At 43.9% G+C, this 25,317-nt stretch overlaps 1 protein-coding gene across 1 annotated transcript; it reads left to right on the top strand.

The window, feature by feature from the left end:
* The first annotated feature begins 120 nt into the window (after nt 1–120).
* Nucleotides 121–25,317, top strand: UBE2G1 (ubiquitin conjugating enzyme E2 G1). Its single transcript, XM_068656193.1, has 6 exons — nt 121–466; nt 13,921–14,023; nt 16,866–16,963; nt 18,049–18,227; nt 21,918–22,041; nt 24,124–25,317. The coding sequence occupies exons 1-5, from the start codon at nt 136–138 to the stop codon at nt 22,002–22,004; spliced, it is 798 nt and encodes a 265-aa protein (XP_068512294.1). The 5' UTR covers nt 121–135; the 3' UTR covers nt 22,005–22,041; nt 24,124–25,317.

The raw sequence follows: 25,317 nt of genomic DNA, 5'->3' as shown, positions 1-25,317 counted from the left end.
GAGAAGGGGAAGAAAAAAAGAAGGAAAAAAAATAAAAAAAAAAGAAAGAGAGTGAGATAGAGAAAAGTGACCTTCTCAAGATGGCGGCCGAAGCCAGGCTCGCCCCGCCTCCCCGCCCGCTTCTCCCCTCTCAAGATGGCGGCGCGGAAGGGCCGGCGGCGGCGCGCAGTGCGCCTGCGCAACGCGGCCCGGAGTGCAGCGAAATTCCTGGCGGGCGGGGGGAGGAGGAGGGCGGCTGGGAGCCACGGCCGCTCGCCCCTGGCAGGGACCCTGCGTGCTGTGGCGGCGGCCGGCGCCGAGCCAGACCCCCGGGGGGCGCCGTGCGGGCGGGCTGAGGGCCACTCGCCGCCTCCTCGGGCGCTCGCAGCACCGGGAGCCGCGCCGTCCCCGGGACTCCCTCCCCGGGCGGAGAGGGGGAGAATGACGGAGCTCCAGTCCGCCCTGTTACTGCGGAGGCAACTGGCAGGTACCGGCCCGGGGGGGGAGATCGGCGGGCGGAGTGGGGGGAAAGGGGGGAGGCGAGAGGCGATCGGCCCCGGGAGGTGGAGGTGGAGGGGGGGGGGGTGAGGAGGAGAGCGGCCGCTGAGGGAAGGGGCCTGCGCTTGGGGGGCGGGAGGGGGCGGGTGTGAGGGGGGAGAGCCCCCCTGAGCCCCCCCCAAATCCCCCTCCCGCCGCCCCCCTGCCCAGCCGGGAGCTGAGGGAACTAGGCCGAGGGGGGGAGGGGGAGCTGCCTGGCCGGGGGGAGGGGTGCGGAGGGGCCGGCAGGGCGGGGGGTGAGGGGGGTGTGAGGGGGTGTGAGCCTCCTCCGCTGCCCCCAGCCCCTGGGGGGGGCTGAGGAGGGGGCACACAACGGCCCCGCTCGGCCCCCGGCCCCCCTTCGCCCCCCTCAGCCTGGCGGAGGAAGGGGACAAGGGGTGGGGGGGGGGGGTGGGGAGAGCGCGGGGGGGGGGGGTCTCGGTGGGGTTTGCCAGCTGCCGGAGCGCAGCGGGGAGGGGAGGGCTGGTGGTTGTGCTTGATCTATTTATTTATCTTCTTGCACCCCCCTCAGAAACACTACTCGGGGCCTTCGCACCTTCCGCGGGGACCTGAGGTGCCCCCGTCCTCCCTCACCCCCCGTGCCCTGCCGCCCGGGGAGGCGGGACGGGGGCTGGGGGGGGGGCACACGGCGCTTCCCCCCTTTGTTGGAGGCCCGGGGGGGGCCGCAGCGGGGCTGCCCCCGCTGTGCGTGTGGGGTTGGAGGCGCCGGCGGGGGGAGGAGCCGGCGGCCGGGAAGGGCCGGGAGCGGCCCCAGCCCCCTCCCTTTGTGGCCGGGCCGCGCCGCCGCCGAGGGGGTTCGGCTGGGTTCGGGTGGACTCGGCCGGGTTCGGCTGGGCTCGGCCCGGCTCGGTTGGCCTCGGCCCGGCTCGGCTCGGCCCCGCTGCGCATGCGCGGCACGCACAATGCGGCTCCATGTGCCGCCCGCTGCCAGATTTAAAGAGAAACGCGGCCGGGAGCCCCCCTCCCCCCCCCCCTCCTCCTTCACCTCAGCCCCTGAGGTGCCTCCGGGCGCCCCCTTCACAGCTCCGCCGTGCCCACGCTGCTGGGTGCACCCAAACACGGCTTAAATATGCCCAGAGAGAGGGTTTGGGGTGACACGGGGGGTCAGGGGAGGTTTGGGTGGGCATTTAGGGCAGTGGGGGACCACAGGGTCCTGTCAGCGGGAGGGAGGGGAGGGTTGTGTAAGCGGCTCCCTTCGGTGGTGCTCGGTGCTAATAAGGGTGAGAAAAAACTGAAGTGTAGCCAGCCACTAGCACAGGAGTTCTTTAATCCCTTTAACATGACGTTCTTTTTCATAAAAACAAGCTCACCTTAACGCGTGCCCGTGTTCAGGAGGGTAGCCACGTACCTCTTGAGTGCCTCAGTGGCTCCCAAGCTGCTGGCAGCGGGTGAGGCGTCCACGTGGTCAGATACGGCAGTAACAGGAGGTGTAAGTTCTGTAAGCACAGGACAATAACAGGAGGTGTACGTGCTGTAAGCACGGGACGATAACAATAGGTATATGATCTGTAAGTATGGGCCGGTTGGATGTGGAAGTGGGCTTGCACGCTCTTGGGTAGACTGCTGTTAACCCCCAAACCGTCCTGCTCGCTGCCTTCTGAAGGTTTCGTGTGTAATGGCAAAAGCTGGTAAGCTTTTCCAGTTGCCATCTTACTGATTCAGCTGTGCTGACTCAAGTAGTGTAGCTGTTTGTGTGGCGTGCAACCCTGTGTGGGGTTTTTGTGTTTGAAGTACTGTCAGTGCTGTTGGTATTCTTAATGTACTTTCTTAAAAAAGAAACAAGTGTTAAAAGTGATTGTGGTGAGCGTTGAAGGAGCCTTGAATTCTTCTGGAGTCCTGTCTGGAAGAGTTACTGACCTGAGAAGGAAAACTGTTTCTTCCTTAATTGATAACCTGAACTGAGCTGAAACTAGACTCTGACACTGCTTTTTCTGATGGCAGGCTACTTGAAGTCGCAATGCAGAGACTGAGCTTCATGATGTCTGATCTTCCTACACTACTGCTGACTGTCTTCTTCCAAGTCTCAGCTGCTCCAATGTGTCTCTTTGTTTACACTCACACTGCTTGTTCTACCTCAAAACAAAAATCAGCACTGTGGTATTCTTTCTTCTGGCGGGGCTGGTATTTCAGCCCTTCTGCTACATGCAGCTTTTGCATTATATCGAGTGTGGTGAGTCATTGGGTTGTATTTAGTGGTTGGGTTTTGGAGCACAGCGAACTGGCAGTGGAGGTGAGTTAATGTGATCTAAACTTGTTTAAATTGCTCTAGATCACTCGCTTATCAAGGCGGCTGTAGTCAAACCACAAGAGGTCTGAGGTTGGAGCTGTTAGACTTGGAGCAAGACATCAGGAGGTGGAGGAAGGGTGGACATGAAGCCCATGCAGTTGTGGAGCAGTTGAGGAATATGGAACTTCTTTAATGGGTGGTGAGACCCTAGATAGTTATTCTCAATGTTAAGAGGTTTAAAAAAAAAGTCTCCAAAGGAGAAAGAAAGGTAAAACGGTAGTCCTCAGAACTGTTGTCTGTCCATATGCTTTGTCTTAAAAAAAAAAAAGATGGGGAAATTAGGAGTCTGTGACATAGCACTTCAATGAGTTGATTTAGTTCTTGAAGCCTCTGTTAGAATGAAGGTCGGCTGGTGAGCCCTTTTTTTTTTTTTTTTTTTTTTGTCACTGAGACTTAAAGCCAAGGGTTTTATCAGAGCGCATAAAGGAAACGTGGCAATGTAGTCCCAAGATTTTCCAGTAAGTATATAAAAACTGATTGCTCCTCTAGAGCCTTGTAACTTGAGCAGGGACCTGGTACCCATGTACCATACGGACAATATGCTTGTCCTCATAAGCAGCACGTTCTGGATGCTGACAACACTCTAAGAAGGGGTATTTAGCAACAGTCACGAAGTAGGAGTAAAGTTAGATGTGGGTTCTTTATACTAAGTAGTTTCAGTGTCTCTGTGAGTGTAACAGCTATATTGCCAGGGAATTAGTATCTGCTTCAGTATCTGTGTTCTTGCCCACCATCTAGGCACAAGAACAGTTCAAATCAAGATATCTGGAACTTTGGGCGTTTTTTAAAAAGTGCTCAAAGGAGCTGCTGAATCGGGATCTTTGACTACCAAAAGCAGGCAGTGTGCTGGCACTAAGAGTGGAGCCCTAGAGGTTTTCCTGTGTGAATGTCTGTAAAGCTAAATGTCTTTTTCTTCTCAAATCAACTTAATTGTAAGCTCTAGCAGCTTCTGGAAATCTCTTAAACTTCAATAAACATGTTCTTGCAGATGTATGTTCAATCCTGATTTTTGGATCACTAGTGCTGTAGAAGAGTAGCCATGGCCTACCCATTTCCTCTTATGGGTAAGGTGCAGGGGGAATTAAAAGCATGAAGCCCCTCTGAACTTTGGGGGGTGGGGTATGATGGACAGACAGACAGACATGCAGGATCAGGTATGTAGATCAGTATAACACTGGATCAGCAGAGTTTATCCCCCTAAGAGGCGATGGAGTAAAATGTGTTCTCCCTACAGTCCAAACACATCCTGGTCTTTAAAAAGAGATGGAACAAAGAAGAGCAGCTTTATGCTCTCAGGTCTCCAGATCTGTTGAGCCCAAGGGTTTTGTAGACTGAGGCATTTTTCTAAATGTTCTCGTTCCATCTTTGTGCACAATCGTTGCTGACACAGAGTAGGCAGACTTGTCTAGTTCATCTGGCAGGATCGTGTAGGGAGGATGCAGTTAAATCAGCGGTGTACAGTGGAACCAGAAGTGCGAGTAGTCTGACACAAACACGGCTTGCTGAAAAACAGGGGAATAACCTTGCCCTCATTGGCCAAAGTTCTGCTGTATTGTGTATATATTCTCCAACTTAGGATACCAAAAACCATGCTAATAACTTGCTCAAACGTGAGAAACACAGCATTACTTCAGTTTCAAGTGTTTATAACTCATTTCAAAGCAAAAGTGTCTAGTTAAAAATTAACAACTTGGAAAACTATATTAAATACTTAACGTGGCAGTTCAACAGTTTTTTTTTTACTGTTGTGGAAAAATCTTGTGGTATGACACTGGGCTAGCTGAATTTCTGGCAGTTACACAGGGTTTCCTTCAAAATATTTTAGTAGTAAATTCTGAGGGAATTACAGAATTGAGATTGTTTTATAGATCGAAGTTGAGATGGCGTATATCTTGGCTGGCTGGTAGTACAAGAAGCCTTTGTTTACAGTTGAATACTGGCTACTTTCTGCCTTAGAGTAGGTTAGTCCACCAGATAATACCATCTGAGTGGTACTTACTCAAAGTAATAAGTTGATGCTAATCTTCGTATTAGCTTCCTTGGAGAGGTCTGTTTCTGTGATAACTATTCATGATAACACAGAATATTACTGAAGTTTTACACCTGCAGGACCTTAGAATCTTAACTCTAGTTTCACTTAAATTCTGTAAGACTGCTGTGTTTAAAAAAAAGTTTCATTTTTAGATGAGAATCAGTCTTCATTGCTGTCATGCTTTTGGGGTGCTTAGATATAGCATGTGCATACTGATTATGTTAACACTCTCGTAGTGTAGGCCCCCCCTTCGTAGCAGATAATCCTGTTTTCTTGTAAGAAAGTGGCTGAAGCATTAAAGCTACCTCGCTCTCACTGGCTTTATAGATAACATCACTGCTAAAAGACGAGCATTGTTACAGTGACTACAGTCTGAACAGTGTGAGCAGCCTGAATTTCTGTTGCACCACAAGTAACACAATGGATGTGACTTGTGGCAAACTTTGCTAGCCACACATGTTGGTTTTTCAGATGCTCCTGCTGCATGAATACGCTGAACGGTGCTTTTTTGACTGCAATCACAACAGCAAAAAATCCAGGGATGCTGGCAGTTTTAGAGAGCGAGGTCTAGCTAAACCTCAAAATGGAGGGGCTTGATGACTCAACCAGCTACTTGAGCAAATGAGATGAGCTACCAGTAACAACCTGCTTCAGCACGTTGCCCCTTGAAGGGCTGTCTGTGGTCACAGCCAGTTGGCTCTGGTTAGGTCAGTTTAGTAATAATCTTTTGGGGAAAGAACCAAGCTGACTGGAAACAGTTCTGTTCTCTTCTCTGCTCCCCCCAGGTGGGGCGTTGTAATTTGCACCACACTGTGGACGTATCTGGATCTGACAGTGAAGTGACTTATTTCTGGTCTGTTAGGGGATACTGGAATGGGAGAGTGCTACTGGAGATGCTGTAAAATAAGGAGTGGAAATAATACCTGTTGAGAAAATACTTTAACTAGAATTCCTGACTTATCAATAAGATTTTTATTTGGAGATGTTAAATCGTCCAAATCCTGCAAAAATGTCTTGCCTTGTGTAACTGTTGATAATAATTCCAACTTCAGTGTCAATGAGTTGTCTGCTGTAGAAGTGTAAACTGTAAAGATTGGTTGTCTTGCCATAGATTACTCTTTTTTTGGTCTAAGAGAAATTGAATTGAGATGGACCAAGTAGAGTAAGTAGTCCTCAAATAAAATATGTTGTGACTATAATGGATTCTGCTTTGATTTTTCTGCATCTCATGCCACTTTTTTATGCAAGACTTGGAACAGCACATGTACATTCAACTAAGATAGGATTACTCGTGCCCTTTCATGATTGGTACACATCTCTTTTCTGAAGTCCTGTTATTATAAGCAGTTTGAGAATGAGTGGACTTCATAGATGAAACTTGCTTGCCTCATATAGGCATTCTGCTAATTTTTTTTCCCATAGTGTGTTTACTGTAATCTTTGTTCTAATCCAGGTGTTTTTGTTTGCCACCTTCGAGGCAGGGGTTTTATGAAGGTCTTTAAGCATGTGAGGTATTCTGCAGAAGTAAGCTTCTAAGTATTGGTGCAGAGTGGGATGGAAGCGTTTAAAAAAAATAAAATGCAGCTGTTTCTTTTCAGCATAAAGATTGGGTTCTGATGAAGCAGAACTTCTGAACTTGGAAGGCTGCTGCCGTTCTGAAAGTATGAACTAACCAAATACTGAAACGTGTGTGAAGTCAGATGCCTGGAGAAGGAAGAGCAGGTGCTTTGGGTGAGGAAGGAGGGCATGTAGCTCTTGAAACTCTCACAGTCTCACTTTTGTCCCAGTGTCTGGGAACAGAATCTGGTGACGCTTCACGTTGCAGGTCTGTGCTATCACCATGCTGCACCTGCTTTGTGCTTCAGTTTTCAGGGGTGTGTGGCTATCTGTCACTAGACTGGTCTTGGCAAGATCTGTCGCGTACGGAATCTAGGAGGTCTGTGCTCTAGGCTACCTACCCTGCCAGTGTGAGTGTTTGTACTTAGTTCTCTTCTCCTTCCTGCTCTCGGGTCCAAGGCACATCAGCTGGAACAGAGATCAGATATCCAGACCCTGTAAGAACACTAAGTATAGCAATCTAAACGAAATAGGATTCTGTAAAAATAACTGCTGTTGTGGGGGTGAATGTTAGCAGCGCTTGTTCTGGTTTAGATCGATAGTAAAGGCTCTGATAGAAGCCCTTTGTTAAAGCTTTCCCATGCACTCCTCCCATATGTGATGCGTGTTAAGGGAAACCCATTTTCATGCAGTCATCACACCACCTAGTATGTCAGCCCGGCTGGCGTTTTCGTTGCCTTGTTCTTGGTACTGATCTAAAAGATGATGCTGTCGAGAGTCACTTAAAGGCATATGTCTTAAACAATTCTGAATAGTAACGTAATTCAAATTCGGATGCAAACCTGTTATCCATATGAGTGAGAGAAGAAAACAAACTGGAAGCGTGTTCTTGGTTTGTACACCAGCTTACACATATGATGAAGAAGGTTTCTGAACTCCACATGTCAGCATCTCCCTATGGCAGTGCTGTGCTGCAGCCTTTCTGTTACACTCCATAGAATTGTGTTTTATTCCTGGATGTAAACCCGCATCCTAGAGCTCTTCACTCTGCTCAGCAGCGCTGTTCCATAACTGATGCATGTGAGGGCTGTTCAGAAGATACTTAGATGGATTTTTTTTGTATCTTTAGGCTGTCAGTAGTTTGTAAACAGCTGTTTAATAAAATTTTCCTACTATCCATGGCAAACTCGTCAGCTATACGAACGACTGACACGTAGGATGACGGTTGCCTTGCAGAATTCTAGCAGAGTATGCGGTAGACATCTGAAGCTCTGGAGGCTCCTTTGTTTGCGAGAGAAATAAGCAATTGTGGAACATGATTCATCTGACCTGTTTTTGACATCTGCTTTGGGATGAGATAACTGGAGTCTTGAACTCCTTATCCTGATAAGGTCTCTAGTGAGTGCTGCTGAGGGAGCATCTCAAATGTGCGTGTACCCACCTCGTACTTCTGTGACTCTTCAGAGTGCACACTAAGGGCAGGACGAGGGTGGCACTCGTGTTATTACTGAGTACAGTGGGTGAATGTGGCCCCATGCTGTGACTGACTCTAGGCAAACCTGATGAATGTGTTCTGGTGAAAAACCCGCTTCTTTTCAGGATTGACCCTGAGAATCAAGCTTCTTCCACTCCTGTTGACTCCCTGTTCTTCCCATCCTCCCTCCTGCCCCAAGCTCAGACCTTGCTCTTAGAGGCTTGTTCAACCTCGGTATTAACCCGGCTGAGGTAACTGCTGGGTTCTGGTGTGACTGGAATAGAAAAGCCTGCTTCGAGCAGTCTAGTCACAGGGGCTCTTGAGGAAATGGTTTGTTTTTCAATTTCTACCGAAATGAGTATTCATTGTAATTTGAACACTGGTTATACATTTACTGCTGAGAGTCTTTATTCCAGAAGCATGTTTCAAAGCCTTAAACAGTACTTTGAAATTCAGAGGTTTTGGTCAGCTGTGGCCCTGGCTAGGAAGTTTATTAGGGCTGAAAACAAACAAACAAAAAAAACAACAAACAAACCAGAAACCTCCATCTCTGTCCTCCCTCTTTCCCAGACCCGCTTTCCTGCGCACATCCTTGGAAGGCTGTGCAGGTGTAGCTGATGAGACAGCAAGAGGAGCACAATTTGCAGCTGTGGAGCGTTGTGTTGGGCTGATGCCCTGAGCAGCTTGTGTGTTGATGCTAAAAACGTACCCTCCCGACAAATTCTGTGATCCCAGGGGAGACCTAGGGCTGTGTGATGCTGCCCTCCTCAACAGGGGATAGCACGTGGAGCGCTGCTAATCAGTTGCCAGGCTGAAGTTAAGAGCCAAATCTAGAGTTGCTGCTGAACTGGTTGATAGAGATCTCTCCTTAGGGCAGGTTTGTATTTACTGCTTCGGTCTTGATGCAAAATAAATTAAAATGTCCTTCTGAGAACAAAACTGTTCTGTCCTAACTGCTTGGTTTGTCACTGCCGGAGTGGCAGGCAGGAATGCTGTGCATCATGTGCTATGTTTTGACTGAACTTCTTGGATGAGCTCGTGGAGCAAGACCGAACATGATGAAAGCAGATAATATGGAGAGCTCTGGGAGCAGGTCTGTGTGAGATCGTGTTACTTCAGCAGTATCCAGCACTCATCTTCTAGATTCAAAGCCTTGCAGCTGTGTACGTAGGCAGAAGGAAGAGTCTTGGAAATCCTACCTGACCTCGGTTCATCTAACCATGGAAGTCACGGTGTGGGGTATGGAGGAGAGGAGCCTGGAAGGAGGGGGTTCAGGCTCAACAACTGTTTTTAGAAGCTCCTGGACTCACAAAAGGCACCCAAGAAAAACCAAGCCTAATCTGTAGCAAATGTAGGTCTCTGGTACAGCCCGTACCTGCCTGAGCAGGGACTGGCTGCGGGTCAGGGCGACGGCTTCTCCAGCAGCCTCAGCTGGGACTTGGGCTGTCCTCATTTTGTTCCTGCTTTGGACTCAGTCCCCTGGCAGCACAAACCTCAACCACTGTGCAGCTCGCTGAAGAGGCTGCTGTTTAAAAATACTGTAGAAGCTTGTACTTCTGCAAGCTTTGTTCGGTGGTGTAACTTAACCTCGGCGGTGTTGGTGTGCAGCGGTTGGCAGCCGGAGCGTCAGGCTGAAATGCTGAGATGCCGCACATAGCTGCTGCCTGCAGCCACGGGGCTCTTTCTGCTTAGTCACTTCTGTTGACGCTGTTGCTTTTGGATTTCTAAAAGTCTCCTGGTTTCAATAAATGCCGTTTTAGCGAGTGTGGAAACATCAGTAGCTTGGTGTAAACTGAACACGCTGGCAGCACGGCGTAAAGTATGGCATCGGCTCCAGCTTAGGGCGATGGGATCTGGTTCGGAGCTAAACCACTGCAGGAGCACCGGGGTGCTGGCAGGCGGTGTGGGAAGCCAGGCACTGGGCATTAAAGCCTCTTCTGGACTTAAACAACTCTGTCATGGGCCTGCCGGCGTCTCCCAAAACAGGTATTGATTCAGGACCGGGACTAAAGGAACCGACAGCCTGATTTATGAGCAGCCACGGGATTCTTCTCCCTGCGCGTTGCTGCCTGGCAGCTGCCCAGCCTGGTGTGTGCTGGCTGTCAGCTGCGGCTCGAGCTGCTGAAGACTCTACCTGAGGGTGCTTCCAGAGGGAATGTAAGAAATTTTCCACTGGGAAGAAAAGTTTCTGTTACATTAAACTATTAGAAATGCAGGTAATTTTGGACTAAATACTAAACAGTAGCATACAGTGCCTAGCAGCAGGTAACCTGCACTGAAATTTGAGCATGGGTGTGATGGAGATGTGTTAGCGGACATGGATTTGTACAGAAAAATACAGGATGTCTTCAGTTAAATGAAGGTATTGCAGAGAAATATTGTGTCAAAAAAATAACCTGGAGGGACGCAGTTCTCTGTAGGTGTCTGACCTCTCAGCTTTTCCAGGACTTAGAGCCCAGCCCTGCTCTCCAGCGGGGCTCTGCAGAGGACCTGCACCAAGCGCTGCTTCCCTCTGCCTGGCAGGAGGAGGGAAGCGAATCCTTTGCTCGCCGTCCACGGGTTTGTCTGGGAAAGCTCCCTCCCGTTCAGTCCACAAGCAGTTAAGTGCTGGGGGTGGTGGGAAGTGACAGACGGAACAGGTGTCTGCTCTGGGAGCAGTGTCAGTGTCACCGCTCCGCCTGGCAGCAGCCTGCCGCAGCCTGGAGCCTCTGCTCCTCGCATCCTTGCGTGAGCTGTGCTGAGGGTACGTGGATTGGGGGAAAGATTTTGCTGCTTTGTGAGCCTCAGCTCATGGGGACAGAGGTGCTCCTACATCTTCTGATATGCAGCGGTGGCTTTGTCCAGGAAAAATAATTAAACAAGGCTTCGGTGTTCACAAGCTTTAATGAGTAGCAGCTTGTAACTGTCCACAGTAAAACAACCAGGGACGATGATTTTCACATCCCAGTGCAGAACTTGGCTGAGCTTTCCTTTTTTTGTCTGCTCACTAGCCATTGGTGGATGTTCTGTTTAGCATAAAATTAGCTTTTCCATGCAGACTGCCTAACTTGCCTGTGGTAATGCCGAGTGCCTCTAGTGGAGAAGGTGCTTGAGCTTATGGCCATTGTTCTCCCTCACGTTAAAGTGTTCATGCAGTAACTATTTACACCGTGCTTTGCTATTGCTACAGAGAAAAGAGAACAGGAAAATTTCTTGCAAGCAGAGACTGATGCCATCTCCAGTAAAAGAAGTAACAGCACAATTTGCTTTATAGGTGACATCCCCTAAGCAGATTTTCCTAATCGCTGCCACCGAGGGTGTTTGTCAATGGCTGTCCCTCTCATACAGCTTACAGGTTCCAGTGTTACAACAGTTGGTATCCAGCAGTCTTACTCCTTCTCACAAGATCTCTTGCAATACAGCGCTGCAAGGTCTTCAGTATGAGTCAGAATGCAAGAGCTGGCTTTCATTGGGAACAAGTATGTGAAAAATGCTTCAAAGGAGCTAAGGATTAAAAAAGCTGTTATCTGGAGGCTGAGACAGATATAAAAAGAAATGGAAGTAGCACAAATCAAGAAAGAAGAGATGTGCCTGCTGGACTTTAAAATAGTGTGGCATGCTGAATACTTCAGCATTCAGCAGCATCCTTAATTTTCCACTTTTAACTTTTTGTTCAGCGTTATCACTGACAAGTGATAACTGGCAACCAGTAAGGAAGCTAAATGGAAACAGCTCAACGTTAGCAGTTTACACAGGAAAGTTTGCAAAAAACTGATTTCTCTCTCTGGAGATGTAGAAATGAGGGAACTTGTTTTGGAGGCTTACTTTCAAATTTGAAAGTCTTAGGATGCAATACTGAAACCTAACATTTGCACTTTCTGTTGGCTCCTGTAGTTGTGCTGGATGATTTTCCTGCATCACACTACCCGTACCCTAATGGGCAACTTCAGCATCCTGAACAGAGGTGTTAGGACAAATCCTTTCTTTTTGCATAAACAATAGACAACTTCTAATAAAACCCCATGAGCAAAAGCAGATCACGTTCAAATATTAATGTCATAGATCATTTAATATCTGGTGCTGAAGGCATGTCTGTAGCAGGGAGGTGGTAAGGGACTGGTGAAGCACAGAATTTTTGGGGAGGGGTGGGCTTGCTCTTTTGCAGCATCTGCTTCTGGCTCCACGTGACATGCTTATTCTTTCTGTCCCTTTAACCTAAAATTGGATGGGGTTGTTCCTCAAGCTTATGCAGTTGTTTCAACTGAGATCTTGGAGGGTGAGAACTGGCCTGCTTCGCAGAGGTGTGGTTGTGCTATAGGTTTGGGTTTTTGAAACTTGCATCTCAGTTAGGCAGCCTGTGGTATTACCTTTTGTTTTAGGCATTGTTTAATGAAAATATGATGTGGTTCAACACCTCAGTCTGTTCTGTGCTGTAACTGAGCGAATGTTTGACTTCATCTGTTGACTGAACCACTGCTGTGTAGGTTCTAAGAAAAGCCCTTCCAACATACTGCCAAGAAATGAAACATTTCTTGGGATTTTAGCACTGACTCATCTGTGTGGATAAACTTGACTCTGAGTTACCAGTGGCTGAGTGAAGTCAATATTCCTGCTATCCACCTCCTCAGGATCTTGATCCTTCATGTGAGCTGAGAGCTCTTAGTGTTTGGACTTACTTGTCTGTATAGAGCTTGAATTGATTATTGTGTCTTTTTTTAATGATTCTTTGAATAGTTTAATTCTTAATTAGAGCAAACACTGACTGCAACCTCATGGACAACTGGGTTTGGATGTAATGGTAGCCTCCTTTCCATAAAGGTACGAAGCTTTCACTCGAGGTTCTTCTTTGTGTACCTGAGGGCTTTACAGGGTGCCCTAAACTCCAGTCTGATACCTAGAAACCAACACAAAATACAGCTGCTGCTATAGATTTGACATAGAAGGAATGTATTGGGGGGGATACAGTGACCTGTAACTAGTGGGGGCTGTGTGATGCCTGGCAGGATTTAATGCCTGCAGTAGCAGCTGTAAAACAAAACAAACCCTGATGTTATATGGAAGGCAAACGAGTTAAATAATAATTTCTTCTCCCCCTGCCCTATTCTAAATACCAAAGATCCGTCCATCACGAGTTTGCACTGTTGGAAATGCTGTATCAAGATCTTAAATTTGGACCAGTTGGGATTTAAAGTGGTGTCTGACCTGCAGCAATCAGCTGAGACGTTCTTTTCCCTACCCCAACTTCCCTCTTTAGGCAGTACTCATTTAAGGTGTTCCTTCCCAGATCTTGTGCTTTTACTGGAGCAGGCTGAGCACAGTTGGTAGAGTTCGTATCCAGGCCTGACTTCTGCATAGCTATTTCCAGATAACTTCCGATCTGGCTGTAACTATACGAAGTGGCTTACAAACTTAGAATCCTGTTGTGCTTATCACTAGTGGATAAAACTGTGAAACAAAGAAACTAAAAACATAACAAGCTCACCTTCTAGGCTCACTTCTAATGGTTCAGAATTTAGTAAATTATTATCTCCAAAATGGACTGGGCACATATCTCAAATCTTTTCAGAATCTGAAAAGAATCATTAAAGGGATGTAGGATGTTATTTTTAAGTAAAGAATATGTGTGACTCTTTTCTTCTGTTAACATTTCTCTAGACCTAAAAATACACTTGAGTTTAATCTGGCTCCTCAGGGTTCTTGTGAAATAGTGTGGCTCTCTAACTAGTAGCAAACATGTGGATTTCTTCATTTGCATGCACACCTGGTGGCAGCTAGTTCAGGAGAACATGTCTGAAGGTGCTGAGTACAGCTTGGTCATCCTGCTCCCGACGCACTCAGCTGGTGGTGTGCGTCAGGCTGGGTCTCCACTCTGGCAGCACGCAGCTGTACGTGGCAGGGAGTTGAGGATACTCGTCCAGATCATAAATCTATCAGTAGACACCAGGTTGCTGAAAGTCGTGGGGTTTTTTTGGTCACCTATAGAGGCATGAGCAAAACCAGCGAATACATACGATAGGCACCTAAAGTCACTCTTAAATTCTTTTTCCTACACAGAGCTCAACAAAAATCCAGTGGAAGGCTTTTCAGCGGGCTTAATAGATGACAATGATCTTTATCGATGGGAAGTCCTTATTATTGGTCCTCCAGATACACTATAGTAAGTACTGCTACTTATATAGAAACTTAAGTAGAACTCTTATTTACTAGTTCTAGCTTGGTCTAAGTAGAGATGACCTACATCTTCCTACTAAGTTAGGTAATGCTGTTCAGTTGCTAGTAAAGTATTTGTAAATAGCTGAATTTGCTGTGAAGTTCTAAACCTCTTTGCACTCCTGGGAAGCTGCAGCACTGATCCTGTTGTGCACTTCTATGGAAAAGAGAGGATAGGCTGTGCTTAGGGGCAGCTTGGTTTCTATGCATTGAAGTAAGGCAGGTGTAATCTGCTTGCTGTCACTGCTGTGAGGCTCTAGCTTAGCTGATAGCACAACTTCAAACCATTCCAACTTCGTGATGGCCACTGTAGGAAAATATTTGAGAAGGATGCAGTTGGGAAACTGCAGCAGGCCACAGAGCAAGCCTCAAGTCCTCGCAGTTTGAGATGGGTCAACCCGTACAGCAATCACTGTTTGCTGAAGGAGAATTTCCCAATGTGACCTAGAGTACTTTAACGCTGATCAGATTTGTGTTGTAGGCAAACTTTGCATGGTAGGCTTCAAAAAGCTTGAATCTTTATCCTTGCTCTGAAGGGCAAGATTCTTTAATGGACACTTGCACAAAACTGTGTGCACTTCACACTGTAACTTCTTTGCTGGACTCCAGTTTGCTGCATTTGTCCAGCTCTCTATTTATCTATATATATATGTATCTGAAGCACTCTGGCACATGTAGTGTGGTAGCTCTTTAGAAAACAAACAACAAAAAACCCAAACCTCTGGCTAATTGAGAGAATAACTTTTTTTTCTCAGAGGTTGCATATGATCATTTATTCTAGCTCCTGGGAAAAGATTTTATGCCCTGAAAAGGTCAGCTTAAAGTGTAGCTCTCGAAGATGAACTCTGTTCTCCTTTATTAAGCTGTTCCAGTGGTAAATTACTGATACAGAAAGCCTTTTAGTGGCATTTACTCGAGGTCAGTTTTAGTTCCAACATCAAATCATTGTATACCTTTGTCTGCAGGCTTCTGAGTAAGTAGTTAAGCACAACAATCAAATTGCTTTGGCTTCTCAAGCTCGCTACATTGTGATTCTCAAGTCTTGCATGAGAGGAATTCTCCAACTTGTGTTGACCTCTTTTTGAACAGTGTTGTAGTGGCTACATTATATTCTCATGGCCACTTTATAAATACTGTCAGTAAAGATGTATTGCTTTTAATTGACCTTTTCCTTGTATGTTTAAAATTGCAGTAGCATTTTTTTTCCCCACTTTAGTAAGGTGCTGAGCTCATTTTGAGGTTTGTTAGATAGCAAGCTCTCTTCTGCTCCAGTCCTTAGTCACTTTTCCTGAGTTTACAACACAAAAAAAAAAAAGTAGACTTCAGATTTAGTGCATGATGCTACTGATAGAGGCTCCTTTATCAGAAATATTGCTAAAAATGGTACTGGTCTCTCTTGATTGACAACTCAATTGGATATACATTACAGACCACATACAACTTTATTTATATGTTGTTGATGAAGGGCAACCAAGTACAGCCTGGTTTACAGCCTGAATTTATTATCTGCTCCTTTAAGAAGGGAAGGAGGAACTCCTTTCATTGTGAAATGTAGAATTTAATTGGTTTGGGGCTGTCAACAAATGTAATTTAACTTCCCTTTATCTTGCCTAGTATGGATGTTAAAATATCTGGTGTTTCTGGAATTCTTACCCTTCCTAGGAAGAGTAATAATTCTTTGTAATTTGCATTCCTGAAACTTGTTAAAAATGAGTGCTGTGGGTTCAGATCCCCTCAGCTGCGCTCTTTTAAGAGCCAAGTCATTTAGATATAGTGTTGTTTCTTGAGACCTGCTAGAATTATGCATGTTCTTTTATTGTTGGTGGTAAAAACTTATTTTCTCAGTAGCCTGTGAGCTCTGGATGCAGGCTTCTACTCCATTATCAACAGAGAAAACCAGATGCACACAACAGCTCTTTCTTACTCTAATTCTCATGGGAGTGGCTGTTGATGAGTAGCTTTGTCATACTGCATATCTCATGCCACCTTCTTTGGAGGTTATGTTCTAGTTTTGTAACCTCTGCCTCTGCAACTTCAAACTTGGTAACAAACGTCAGTTACAAGAAATGATTATATTTGCTGAGTATTCCATCTGTAAGACTTCCTTTGAATACAGGATTCACTTTTCTCAGAAAGGAGTATTTCTGGGTATTGAAACCTAGCTACTTAAACTGTTATTTCAGTTAAATGTGGACCTGACTTTATGCAACTCCCACATAAAAACTGGATGTCTCATTTATTGTTGTTCTCCAGTTTAGTGGGTAAATGTAATGTTGAAGACTTCACTGTTATGCTTGAGTCCATTTAGATGAGTATTGAAGAGGTATTACTGGTAGACACGAACTATAAAGCTTTCTGTAACTTTTCACTGAGGCTGATACTGGGAGATTAAGACAGAGGCGTTTAAAGGAAGAATATAAACAGATACCTGCGGGGCTGTACTTGAGAGTTATTGGCAATATTTTTGTTGTTAACAAATGTGCTGGGAGGAAAAAAGTGAGTTGTAATTCCAGGTAGTGAATTCCCTGTCATTTTTTTCCCTATGGAACATCATTCTAGCTCTTAAAAAAAAAAAAAAAAAAAAAAGTGTTGGGGAACTGGCAGTATCTTGTGAAAGGATCTTCTCAGTCTAGAAACTCCTTGCATTGCCTATGGGAATGTTGGTACTGTTAATTAACAACATGTTAAGCTGTGTGAGGGGTAGATGTAGAGCTTTTGGTGCATCAGTAAGTTCCAGCCATCAGCTTAAACTTACAAGAAACTCTACTAAGATATTTTTGATTCCCCAGTGAAGGTGGTGTTTTCAAGGCTCATCTTACTTTTCCAAAAGACTATCCACTGAGGCCACCAAAAATGAAGTTCATCACAGAAATCTGGCATCCGAATGGTAAGCAATGTCAAAGTTCCAGCTTTTTGTAATTAAGAATGAAAATATGAGCAAGACAAATGAATACAATTTTGTTTGTGTTAGAAGTATTAAAATATTTACATCTTTCTTATGTGAAGACAGCAATAACTAAACATGGCAGAGGTTTTAATAGTGCTGCTCTGAGAGACTGCTCCTAGAGTATCTTTCAATAGCTTATTGGATTCTAGATAACTTTTATGATTTTTTTTTTTACATGTATATATTTAAGTGCAAAGCTCTGGTCTGAGGAGAGTGTTAACTTCTGTACCTGCCTTCTGTTATATCTTCAAGTGCTTCATTTTTACTGTATTACCAATTTGACAGCTCAGTGTAGAAGGCCCAAGGTTGTCCTCCTTCAGTGAAGCGTGAAAGGAAATAACTGCATCTCTTAGTCCCTCCAAAGATGGCTCTTCCTAAGGTTTCTTTTATTTCTACTCTGCTGGACATAGATGGGAAGGTGAATTAAACTGGAAGAGGGTTTTTACTGGGAAGTAGGAATGTTTTTTAGGTTTTAAGTCACTAGTGGAGATGTAGATGTTGAAAGCTGGGAGGAGACCAGCACGGTGCTCCTGTCATAAGGGAATGTGAGTATGTTGGTGCTGTGTCACTTTCAGCTCTGGAAATGTCAGAGTACTTGCCAGCGGTTTGTGATTCTAGCAACTTAAGTGATATTCCAATACACAGCAGTAGTATGCAGCTGATGCTTATGCCGTGGAAGAAGTCATCCTCTGATTTGTTAAACTTTAACAGGAAAAAAAAAAAAGACCTGCAGTGGAAGCAGAGTTAAATTAGTTTTGAGAGTTGTTAGCCTGGTGTTAAAAAATAATTTATTCCCACCCATGTATTGCCTCCTCCCCCAAAAGTCTAGGCATAGTAAGACTTCAACCAAGCCTTGTTTCTTAGAGATTGAGCTCTGTAACATATAATTACTTTCCTTTTTATAAACTTTATTTCACCAACATGTTTTTAGACTAGCTGGAGTGAAGGTTAACGGTTCCATAAGTATCCTGAAGAAATGCCAGCGTGTTGTTCATTACTGAAGTATGCCTTGTTCTATTTTGTAGTTGACAAGAATGGTGATGTCTGCATTTCAATTCTTCATGAGCCTGGAGAAGACAAATATGGCTATGAAAAACCTGAGGAACGCTGGCTTCCTATTCACACAGTGGAAACTATAATGATTAGTGTAATTTCTATGCTGGCAGATCCCAATGGTGATTCTCCTGCTAATGTTGATGCAGCGGTAAGATTATTTTTTTTTTCTTAGCCTGCGAATTGTCTTTAGTGTAGAAACAAACTTGAGATAGTGTTTTGCTTCTACTTTGACAAACAGTACAATAATTTTTCAGGTGAACTTTGTACAGTATGGACTAAGGCTACCTTTTTGTTGCGAAAAGCACTCATTGTGAAATAGAATTTCCAGCTAGCCCTGGTAAATGTCTTAGAGAATGCAAGGGAGAGATGCTGTTGAGCTTCATAGGCAGTGGTTTGATTTCTCCTATGCAGTAATGTAGTTACTTGTAGTAAATAACTTGAACACAGATGTATTTGAATAAGCCTTGGCTGCTTTGGAAGCTGGCTATAAAATCCTGTGTGGTTATATATGTGTAACAGTTACAAGTGCTGTTAAGTTTAGCTGTAGAAGTAGACATATTCTAGAACCTGTCTTTGTTTGTAATACATTACTTGTGTAAACTAGCAATATTTTGTCTTAATGAATCTATTAATGGCTTAAGTAACTCACTTTGAAGGGAAGGAGAAAATTTAGTGGGGGTACCTCAGTATAATTTTGTTGTGATTTTTTTTTTTGTATTCACATCTTTAAAACAGTGTTACCTGAACATGGAGTAAAGCTGTAGCTTTGTCTGTGCAGGTCTGCTAGAGAAAGTACTTGAAGGCCTCACTGAGCATCCAGCCTTTAAGTCTGGTCTTGTCCCAGACTTGAATGCCTGAGCAAGGGAGAAGGGCACAATTTATAGTCTGAGGCTGGGGTGAATCTGCAGTGAGGATCCTGTCAGAAGTGTTTGATGCAGGAGTTGCGTGCAGCAAGCACAATGTTTCTGGAGCATGGCCTGTGCTGCGTGGGTGTATAAACATGGCTATTGGATCTCTAGAAGAGCTGCTTTTATAGCAGAACAGCAATCAGACTAATAACTGTGGTGGGGAGGGGAAAATGCTCAGTTCTGGGGGAAGTGGGAGAACAGACTTCTGGCCCCATTCACCTGAGAGATGCTAACATACTTACTTTCCTTTGAATTACTCTTGAATTGCAGTACAAAAATGACTAATACATGCAATGTGGTTGCAAAAGAGAAGTTCCAGGCTTAACTGGAAGAGTAAGGAAAGGGAGGTAGCAATTGGAAGACGCAAAGTTTTCTAGAAGCATGTTAACTTCCTCCATCAAGTTAGCTTTTCCTTCCTAAGGTGGGCAGGAGTTTAGTTCCTAGAAGCCTTTCATCTGCTATGCTGTTAGCATTTCCAGAGGTGGTTGAGCTTTGCTGAAAAATCTTGTGAACAGTCTTATGTGAAACAAACTTAATGCGGTAAGGAAAAACAAAGCCACCAGCAACTGTAGTGAAGAATTTCCACATTTAATATTCTTTTGTGTTGGACCTCCCCTTCTCACAACACTCCTGGAAACAAATACCCAGGGCATGCAGATGTTTTCTGCTGGCGTACCTGAGAGCACTGGAAGGAGCGAGTTATTAATGAAATGCTGAAAGTACCATTAGAATTCCTCAGCTTACAAACTGGTGTGTGTTGAATGTAGGTGACCTAAGGCTGGAGAAAGCTTGTACTTCTAGCTATACTTATCACCAACTGGCATCACAAGTTTTGTTTTTAAGTCTTTCTATACTATAACCCACTCTGTATCAGCTGCCTCAGGAGCAGCTTTGTATGTGAGAGCTGTCTTTTTTTTTTAATTTGTCTCATTTGTTTACTGGCTGGTAAGTTGGTTCCAACCTTAGGGTAAAGATTGAACATGCCTTAAGGAAACAACTTTTTTACCCCAGCCTGAAAGAACAGAACTTTAAACCCATCTCAGACTGACAACAGTACCAAGGAATGACTGATACAACTTTGGATGCTAGTAACTCTTTTTCTGACTGTAAGATATAAAGTAACTTTTAAATTTAGTGTGCTGCTTCAGCAGCTTAGCATCTCTTGCTGGACTGTAGATTGCATCCCCTCCATGTTAACCAGAAGATCCTCATCAGGGTAGCAAAGACTTGGATGGCTCACGTCCTCTTTTCTGATCTGTTTATCGAGGAGTCTTGTAGTTTACTGCAGCAACAGCATTTGGCAGTTACTAAAAGTTATTTTGCTCTCCTTAACTTCTCATCTTCAGTGAATCTAGAAAATGAGGTGTTCACAGGCAGGTCATGGCAGTAAAGAGCAGGGGAAATAGCTGCTTCCTGGAAAACTGAAAAATGTGGGTTGGAATACTCTCTTGGGGTGGGGAAAGTGAGGGACAGGAGCCTGAGTACATGCTGTGAGAAGCAGATGGAACTAGTTTGTAACCTGAAATGAGACTTTTGGAGAGTGTTGTCAAATTGGGAACTTAACTTAATACTGAACACTTGCCTCATAGAGCTACAAATAAAGGGTAGGAAAACAAAATACTGAGAGCCTGAAGCTGGGAAAGCACAAATTCAAAGCTTTTCTTGGCCTTAAGAACTCTTGTGTAAGCTGTCCTGTGTCCCCATCCAAGGAACCACATGCTTCAGGATTAATTACTGAAAATGGAGAACAAACTAATTAGTAGCCTTGTTTCTGCTTTCTTTGGAAAGATAAAACACGCTGGCCTTTCCAAGATGTTAACTGGTTAGGTGAGCGTGGAGGTGGTTCACGTTGGGATGTACCAGTTATCCCAGTTTTCTCTCGCATGCGCCTTCACCCCATGCAGGGGGTGGAAAGGTGTTGCCTGCCAGGTTACCTCAGAAGGAAGGAAGTGTGATTTATTTTTTTTCTCCAGCCCCATAAGAATGTTGATTATTTATTTAAAAAAAAAAAAAAAAACAACAAAAAAAAACACTTCTTCAGAACCCTGTATTTCATAAAATACTTCCTGTCACTTCCTTGCTGAACTGTAAGGCAGCACACAAGATGTCAACCTGGGTGTCACTGTGTGCTAACTCCATGCTTTCAACTGAGTGCTTGGTGAAGCTGACACAAAATAGCTTCGAGTGACTGCACTTCTTCCTGTGAGGTTTTAGTGATGCTATGGTTCGCACATCTCTGCGTTCAGACTTATCTCTTGCCTATCTTCACGTTCATCTTTGTTCTTAATCTGTGTAGTTCTGAAATCAAGTACATGTTCCAGGGACCAGCTCCGTAGGTATGCTGAGTGTTCTGTTAAGGTCTTCCTTGTGGAGATGATACTGTGCAGCTGCAGCCAACTAGGAGTTTTTTCTTTCCAAGGATACTGTTGTGCCTCTTCTGAATACTGTGATTTCTGTACTTCCATCCTGGAGTGTACTAGGTAGATGTAGAGAGTTGGACTGTCCTAAAAATTGCAGAACTACCGGCTCTACAGTAGCTGTGTGCCTTTGTTCATCACTGCAGTTCAAGCCAGTTCCTGTAACCTGTAACAATAGCTTGTGGTCTGCAGTTTGCTTCTGCTTGTCAGGCTGAAATAAATGGATTTCAGCCCAGACATTGCAAAATGCTGGTAGCTACTAGGTTAGTCTTGGGGAATGCCTAAAGGCCAAGGGGGTCGGAGGCTAAATCTTCACTGTCTTGTGAGCAACTTGCATGAAAACCCAGAGCAAGTGTTCAAGCCCTGAATGTTATTTAGTGAATAGCTCAATGATTGTAAGCAAACTTAGGTGTTGACTAGATGGTAAATGTCTGAAAACAAACACCAAGATTCTTCCTAGAGCTTGTATATGGTTATAGCACTGACATCTGAAAGCTGTCTGTTCAATTACAGAAAGAATGGAGAGAAGACAGAAATGGAGAATTTAAAAGAAAAGTTGCCCGCTGTGTAAGAAAAAGCCAAGAAACTGCTTTTGAGTGACACTTATTCAGCAGCTAGTAGCTTCACTTTTTTCAGGGTAAGTATCCTTTTGAAGAAGAGTTAGTTTACCTGAGTTAAGGATTTTCTAAGTGTAGCTGAGTTCAGTTTTTTCTCAGAAAGGAAAAAAATCTTCTCAGCTGCTTGGTCTTAGTGGAGTTCTTTGGCTCTGTGCAGCCAAATGACTTCATAGTTAAAGCACTGCTTAAACTTTCTAGTGCAGTAACAGCCCTTCTGCCTAGATTGGGGAATTTCTGAATAGAATAAATACAAGAGTACTAGAGAAGTTGCATTTCCCTTTAGCAGTATTCATCTTGCTTTCCTAATAGGACTTAGGGATTACTAGTGTTGTACTAGAAAGGAATACTCATTCCTTCATGTTCGTTATTGTGAAGAATATATTTTTTTTAATATTAAAAACATCCTGTATTGCTACCTTAAGTTTATATGCATGTATGTGGCACTTCTCCTGCAGATATTGGTGGTGTGTCGCTTGTTTTAACTACGCTTTCATTGCCATTGTTAGGAACTATTCAGATAAGATTGTTTCAGGTATCTATGGGGCCTTTATTTTTTTTAACAAAGTCTGCTAGTATATCAGAAATAATTAAGTTGAGATATTAGCCGTAGATTATATCAAGAAAAGTGTTATTCTCTTCAGCAGCCCCAGAATGACTTTTTCACTGGGGAAGCTTTAGGAATAGCTTCGGAAAAAGATTCTGCTTGAAAACTGAACTAGTGTATCTGAGAACCTGTTTAACTTTTCATGTCAGAGTAGCTGATGTGGTATTTACACTCTTTCACCCTGATAAAATGAATTCCTGATTCCAGATGCTTACTGTAATTTGAACAGTCCTTGGTGTTTTTTTTTTTTTTTTAAACCATAAGTACTCATAGAAAGTGCTGTATTAAAATGTGGCCTTTAAATACATGGCCTTTGGTTACTTTAACCATGGTACGCCAGAAAATTCAACTAGCTAATTTTCCACTCTTGCTTTTTCAAAGCAAAACAGAACTTCATGTTGAAGCTGCCCTTTCTTAATGGTTGGTTTGGCAAGTAAACTATTCTAACCCATTTTGCTGGGAAAGCCCCAAAACATGTAACACTAAAGTGTCCATACAAAGCTGGGGTTGGGGGGGAATACAGTACTGTGTGTTGTGCAGAAGGGTTGTGCTGTCTGGACAACTAGAAAATCTTGTCAGATGTTCCCACTGCTCACAGTTTTTCTTCACCAAAGTTGCATAGGAAATATTTGCTTGCTTTACACTCTTGGTAGTTCTGTTTCTGGGAGGAGTCAGGGTGTGTATGTGCTCTGTGACAAAGTAGTACTGCAGCATCCTGTGAAGAAATGCTTTGATTGAACTGAACTCTCTCCAGAATAGAGAAAGCATGAGAAGTTCATAATTCTGTCAAAAGACTAGGCAAAGGAACTGAATGGCTTATACAACTGCCCTGAACCACAGTGTAATAGTTTGTAATGTAACTGGCAGTTCTTCCTTAGGGAATAACTGAGCAATACTCCAGAATATCCTGAATTAACCTTAACTCTGTTGCCATGTTAAACTTGGCTATAGTGAAACAATGCTTATGACAAATACTAAGAAATTGGTTGTAGTACTTATTTGGAAGGCACAAGTTTTTTCTAAATCCTGGTGACTCCTAAGTAAGCTGTGGATGATGAATTGGATGAGAAGGGGCTTTGTAGCTGGCTTCAAACACTGCTTGCTGCTTAATGAAGCACTGCTGTGCCACTTTGTACTGTACTTCGCTGTCAAAGCAGCATCCATCCTTCACAGTAAGTGGTGCACGGAAGCTTCGATGAAAAACCTACAGGTGTTTAGTTTTGTGTGAATAATCAAACCCTTACACACTATGAACTTGACAAGCAACGCAAGTGACAGGAGCCTGAAGGTCTGATAGTTGGGCTGAGTCGCACAGTATGCTGAACCTAACTCGAGTCTTTCTCAGGTGATGCTTTTGGATGTATGCATCTTCTGTATAGAGGTAGGTAGACTTCTTGAATAAGTAATAAGTATCTTCCTTGAGTTTGAAACACTGAAGTTTTAAAACTAATTAAGGATTGTGAGTGCTTTTATTCTAATAATTGTGATTTCTTCGTAGGTCTCCAATTGAGAAACATGGCACTGTTTTTTTCCTGCACTCTACCCACCTATTGCTGGACTTCTGTTGTTACAAGTTGGCAAACACTGGCTGGAACTGGGCTGCAATAAAACATGCCAGTTATCAATGCTGACAAGAGCCTAACAAGTGCCAACACAAGATGATTACGCATTTTGAAATCTAATGAACTGCTTTAACCTTCAGGAAGAATTGTAAAGATGTGTACATAGCACAACATGATCCGGATAATATATATACTGTTCATGTACATCCACAAATACACATTGTACCAAATAATGCTGTCTGTAGTTAGGAATAGAATCGTGTAAATTCTAAAGATTTTAGCAGGTTTTTCTTTCCCTATTCATTGTTTCCTATCAGTTTAAAAAAATGGAAACTACAAACAACAACTTGTGAAGCATGTCAGACTAAAACCAATTAGGATTAAAGTCTTTTTTCCACTTTAATTTTCCTTTGACCCACTGAGGCTTAATTAAAATCTCTTGCTTATTGAAGTTTAGTATCTCTTTTGTTTTTTGGAAATGTGCTCCCTTTTATTCCCTCATCAGAACTTAAAATTTTCCTAATTAAACCTGAAGGGATTTGCTATCAATTACTTGTGTCTTCTTTTATGATGACCTTTGTAGTCTCAAAGGTGCTCTTTTTTCCTTCAACCCTCTTTTTTTTTTTTTTTAATAAGAAACCCAATTGCACATGCTTCTTGAATTGGGTATAGCAATAAACTGGCCATGGAGCACCCTTGAGCAGCCTGCTGGATTTTTCCCTTTCCAGGGACTTCAGTGTTTTCATTTGGAAGTTGAATTGACTAAGTTAGTCCAAGATGGGATGAGCTGCTTTTTTTATGGGTGACTTTTTTTTTTTTTTTGCCTTTTGCATTGCCTGTTTGTGGGGTGGGGTGTGTGAGGGAGACTTGTTTTATCTCAAGGTTGAATTCAAGCATGCGCATCTGTAGGCTTTCAAATGACTAACTTCTGGGTTTGGTATCAAAAATAGTTTTCTCCTTATCCCTTTTCTCTCTTCTGTGGCCCTTCATATTCTTTGCCTTCTACTTCAGAGTTTCCTCACCTAATGTACAAAGAAAATTGCGATGTATATTTTCATGTAATTTGATTTTTGGAATTCTGTCACCTTCTGTAGTGAGTTCTTCCAAAATATAATTTTTTCCAATAATAA

Source organism: Anas acuta, chromosome 19 (genome assembly GCF_963932015.1).
Source record: "Anas acuta chromosome 19, bAnaAcu1.1, whole genome shotgun sequence".
NCBI lineage: Eukaryota > Metazoa > Chordata > Aves > Anseriformes > Anatidae > Anas > Anas acuta.
This window is presented reverse-complemented; position numbering and strand designations above follow the sequence as displayed.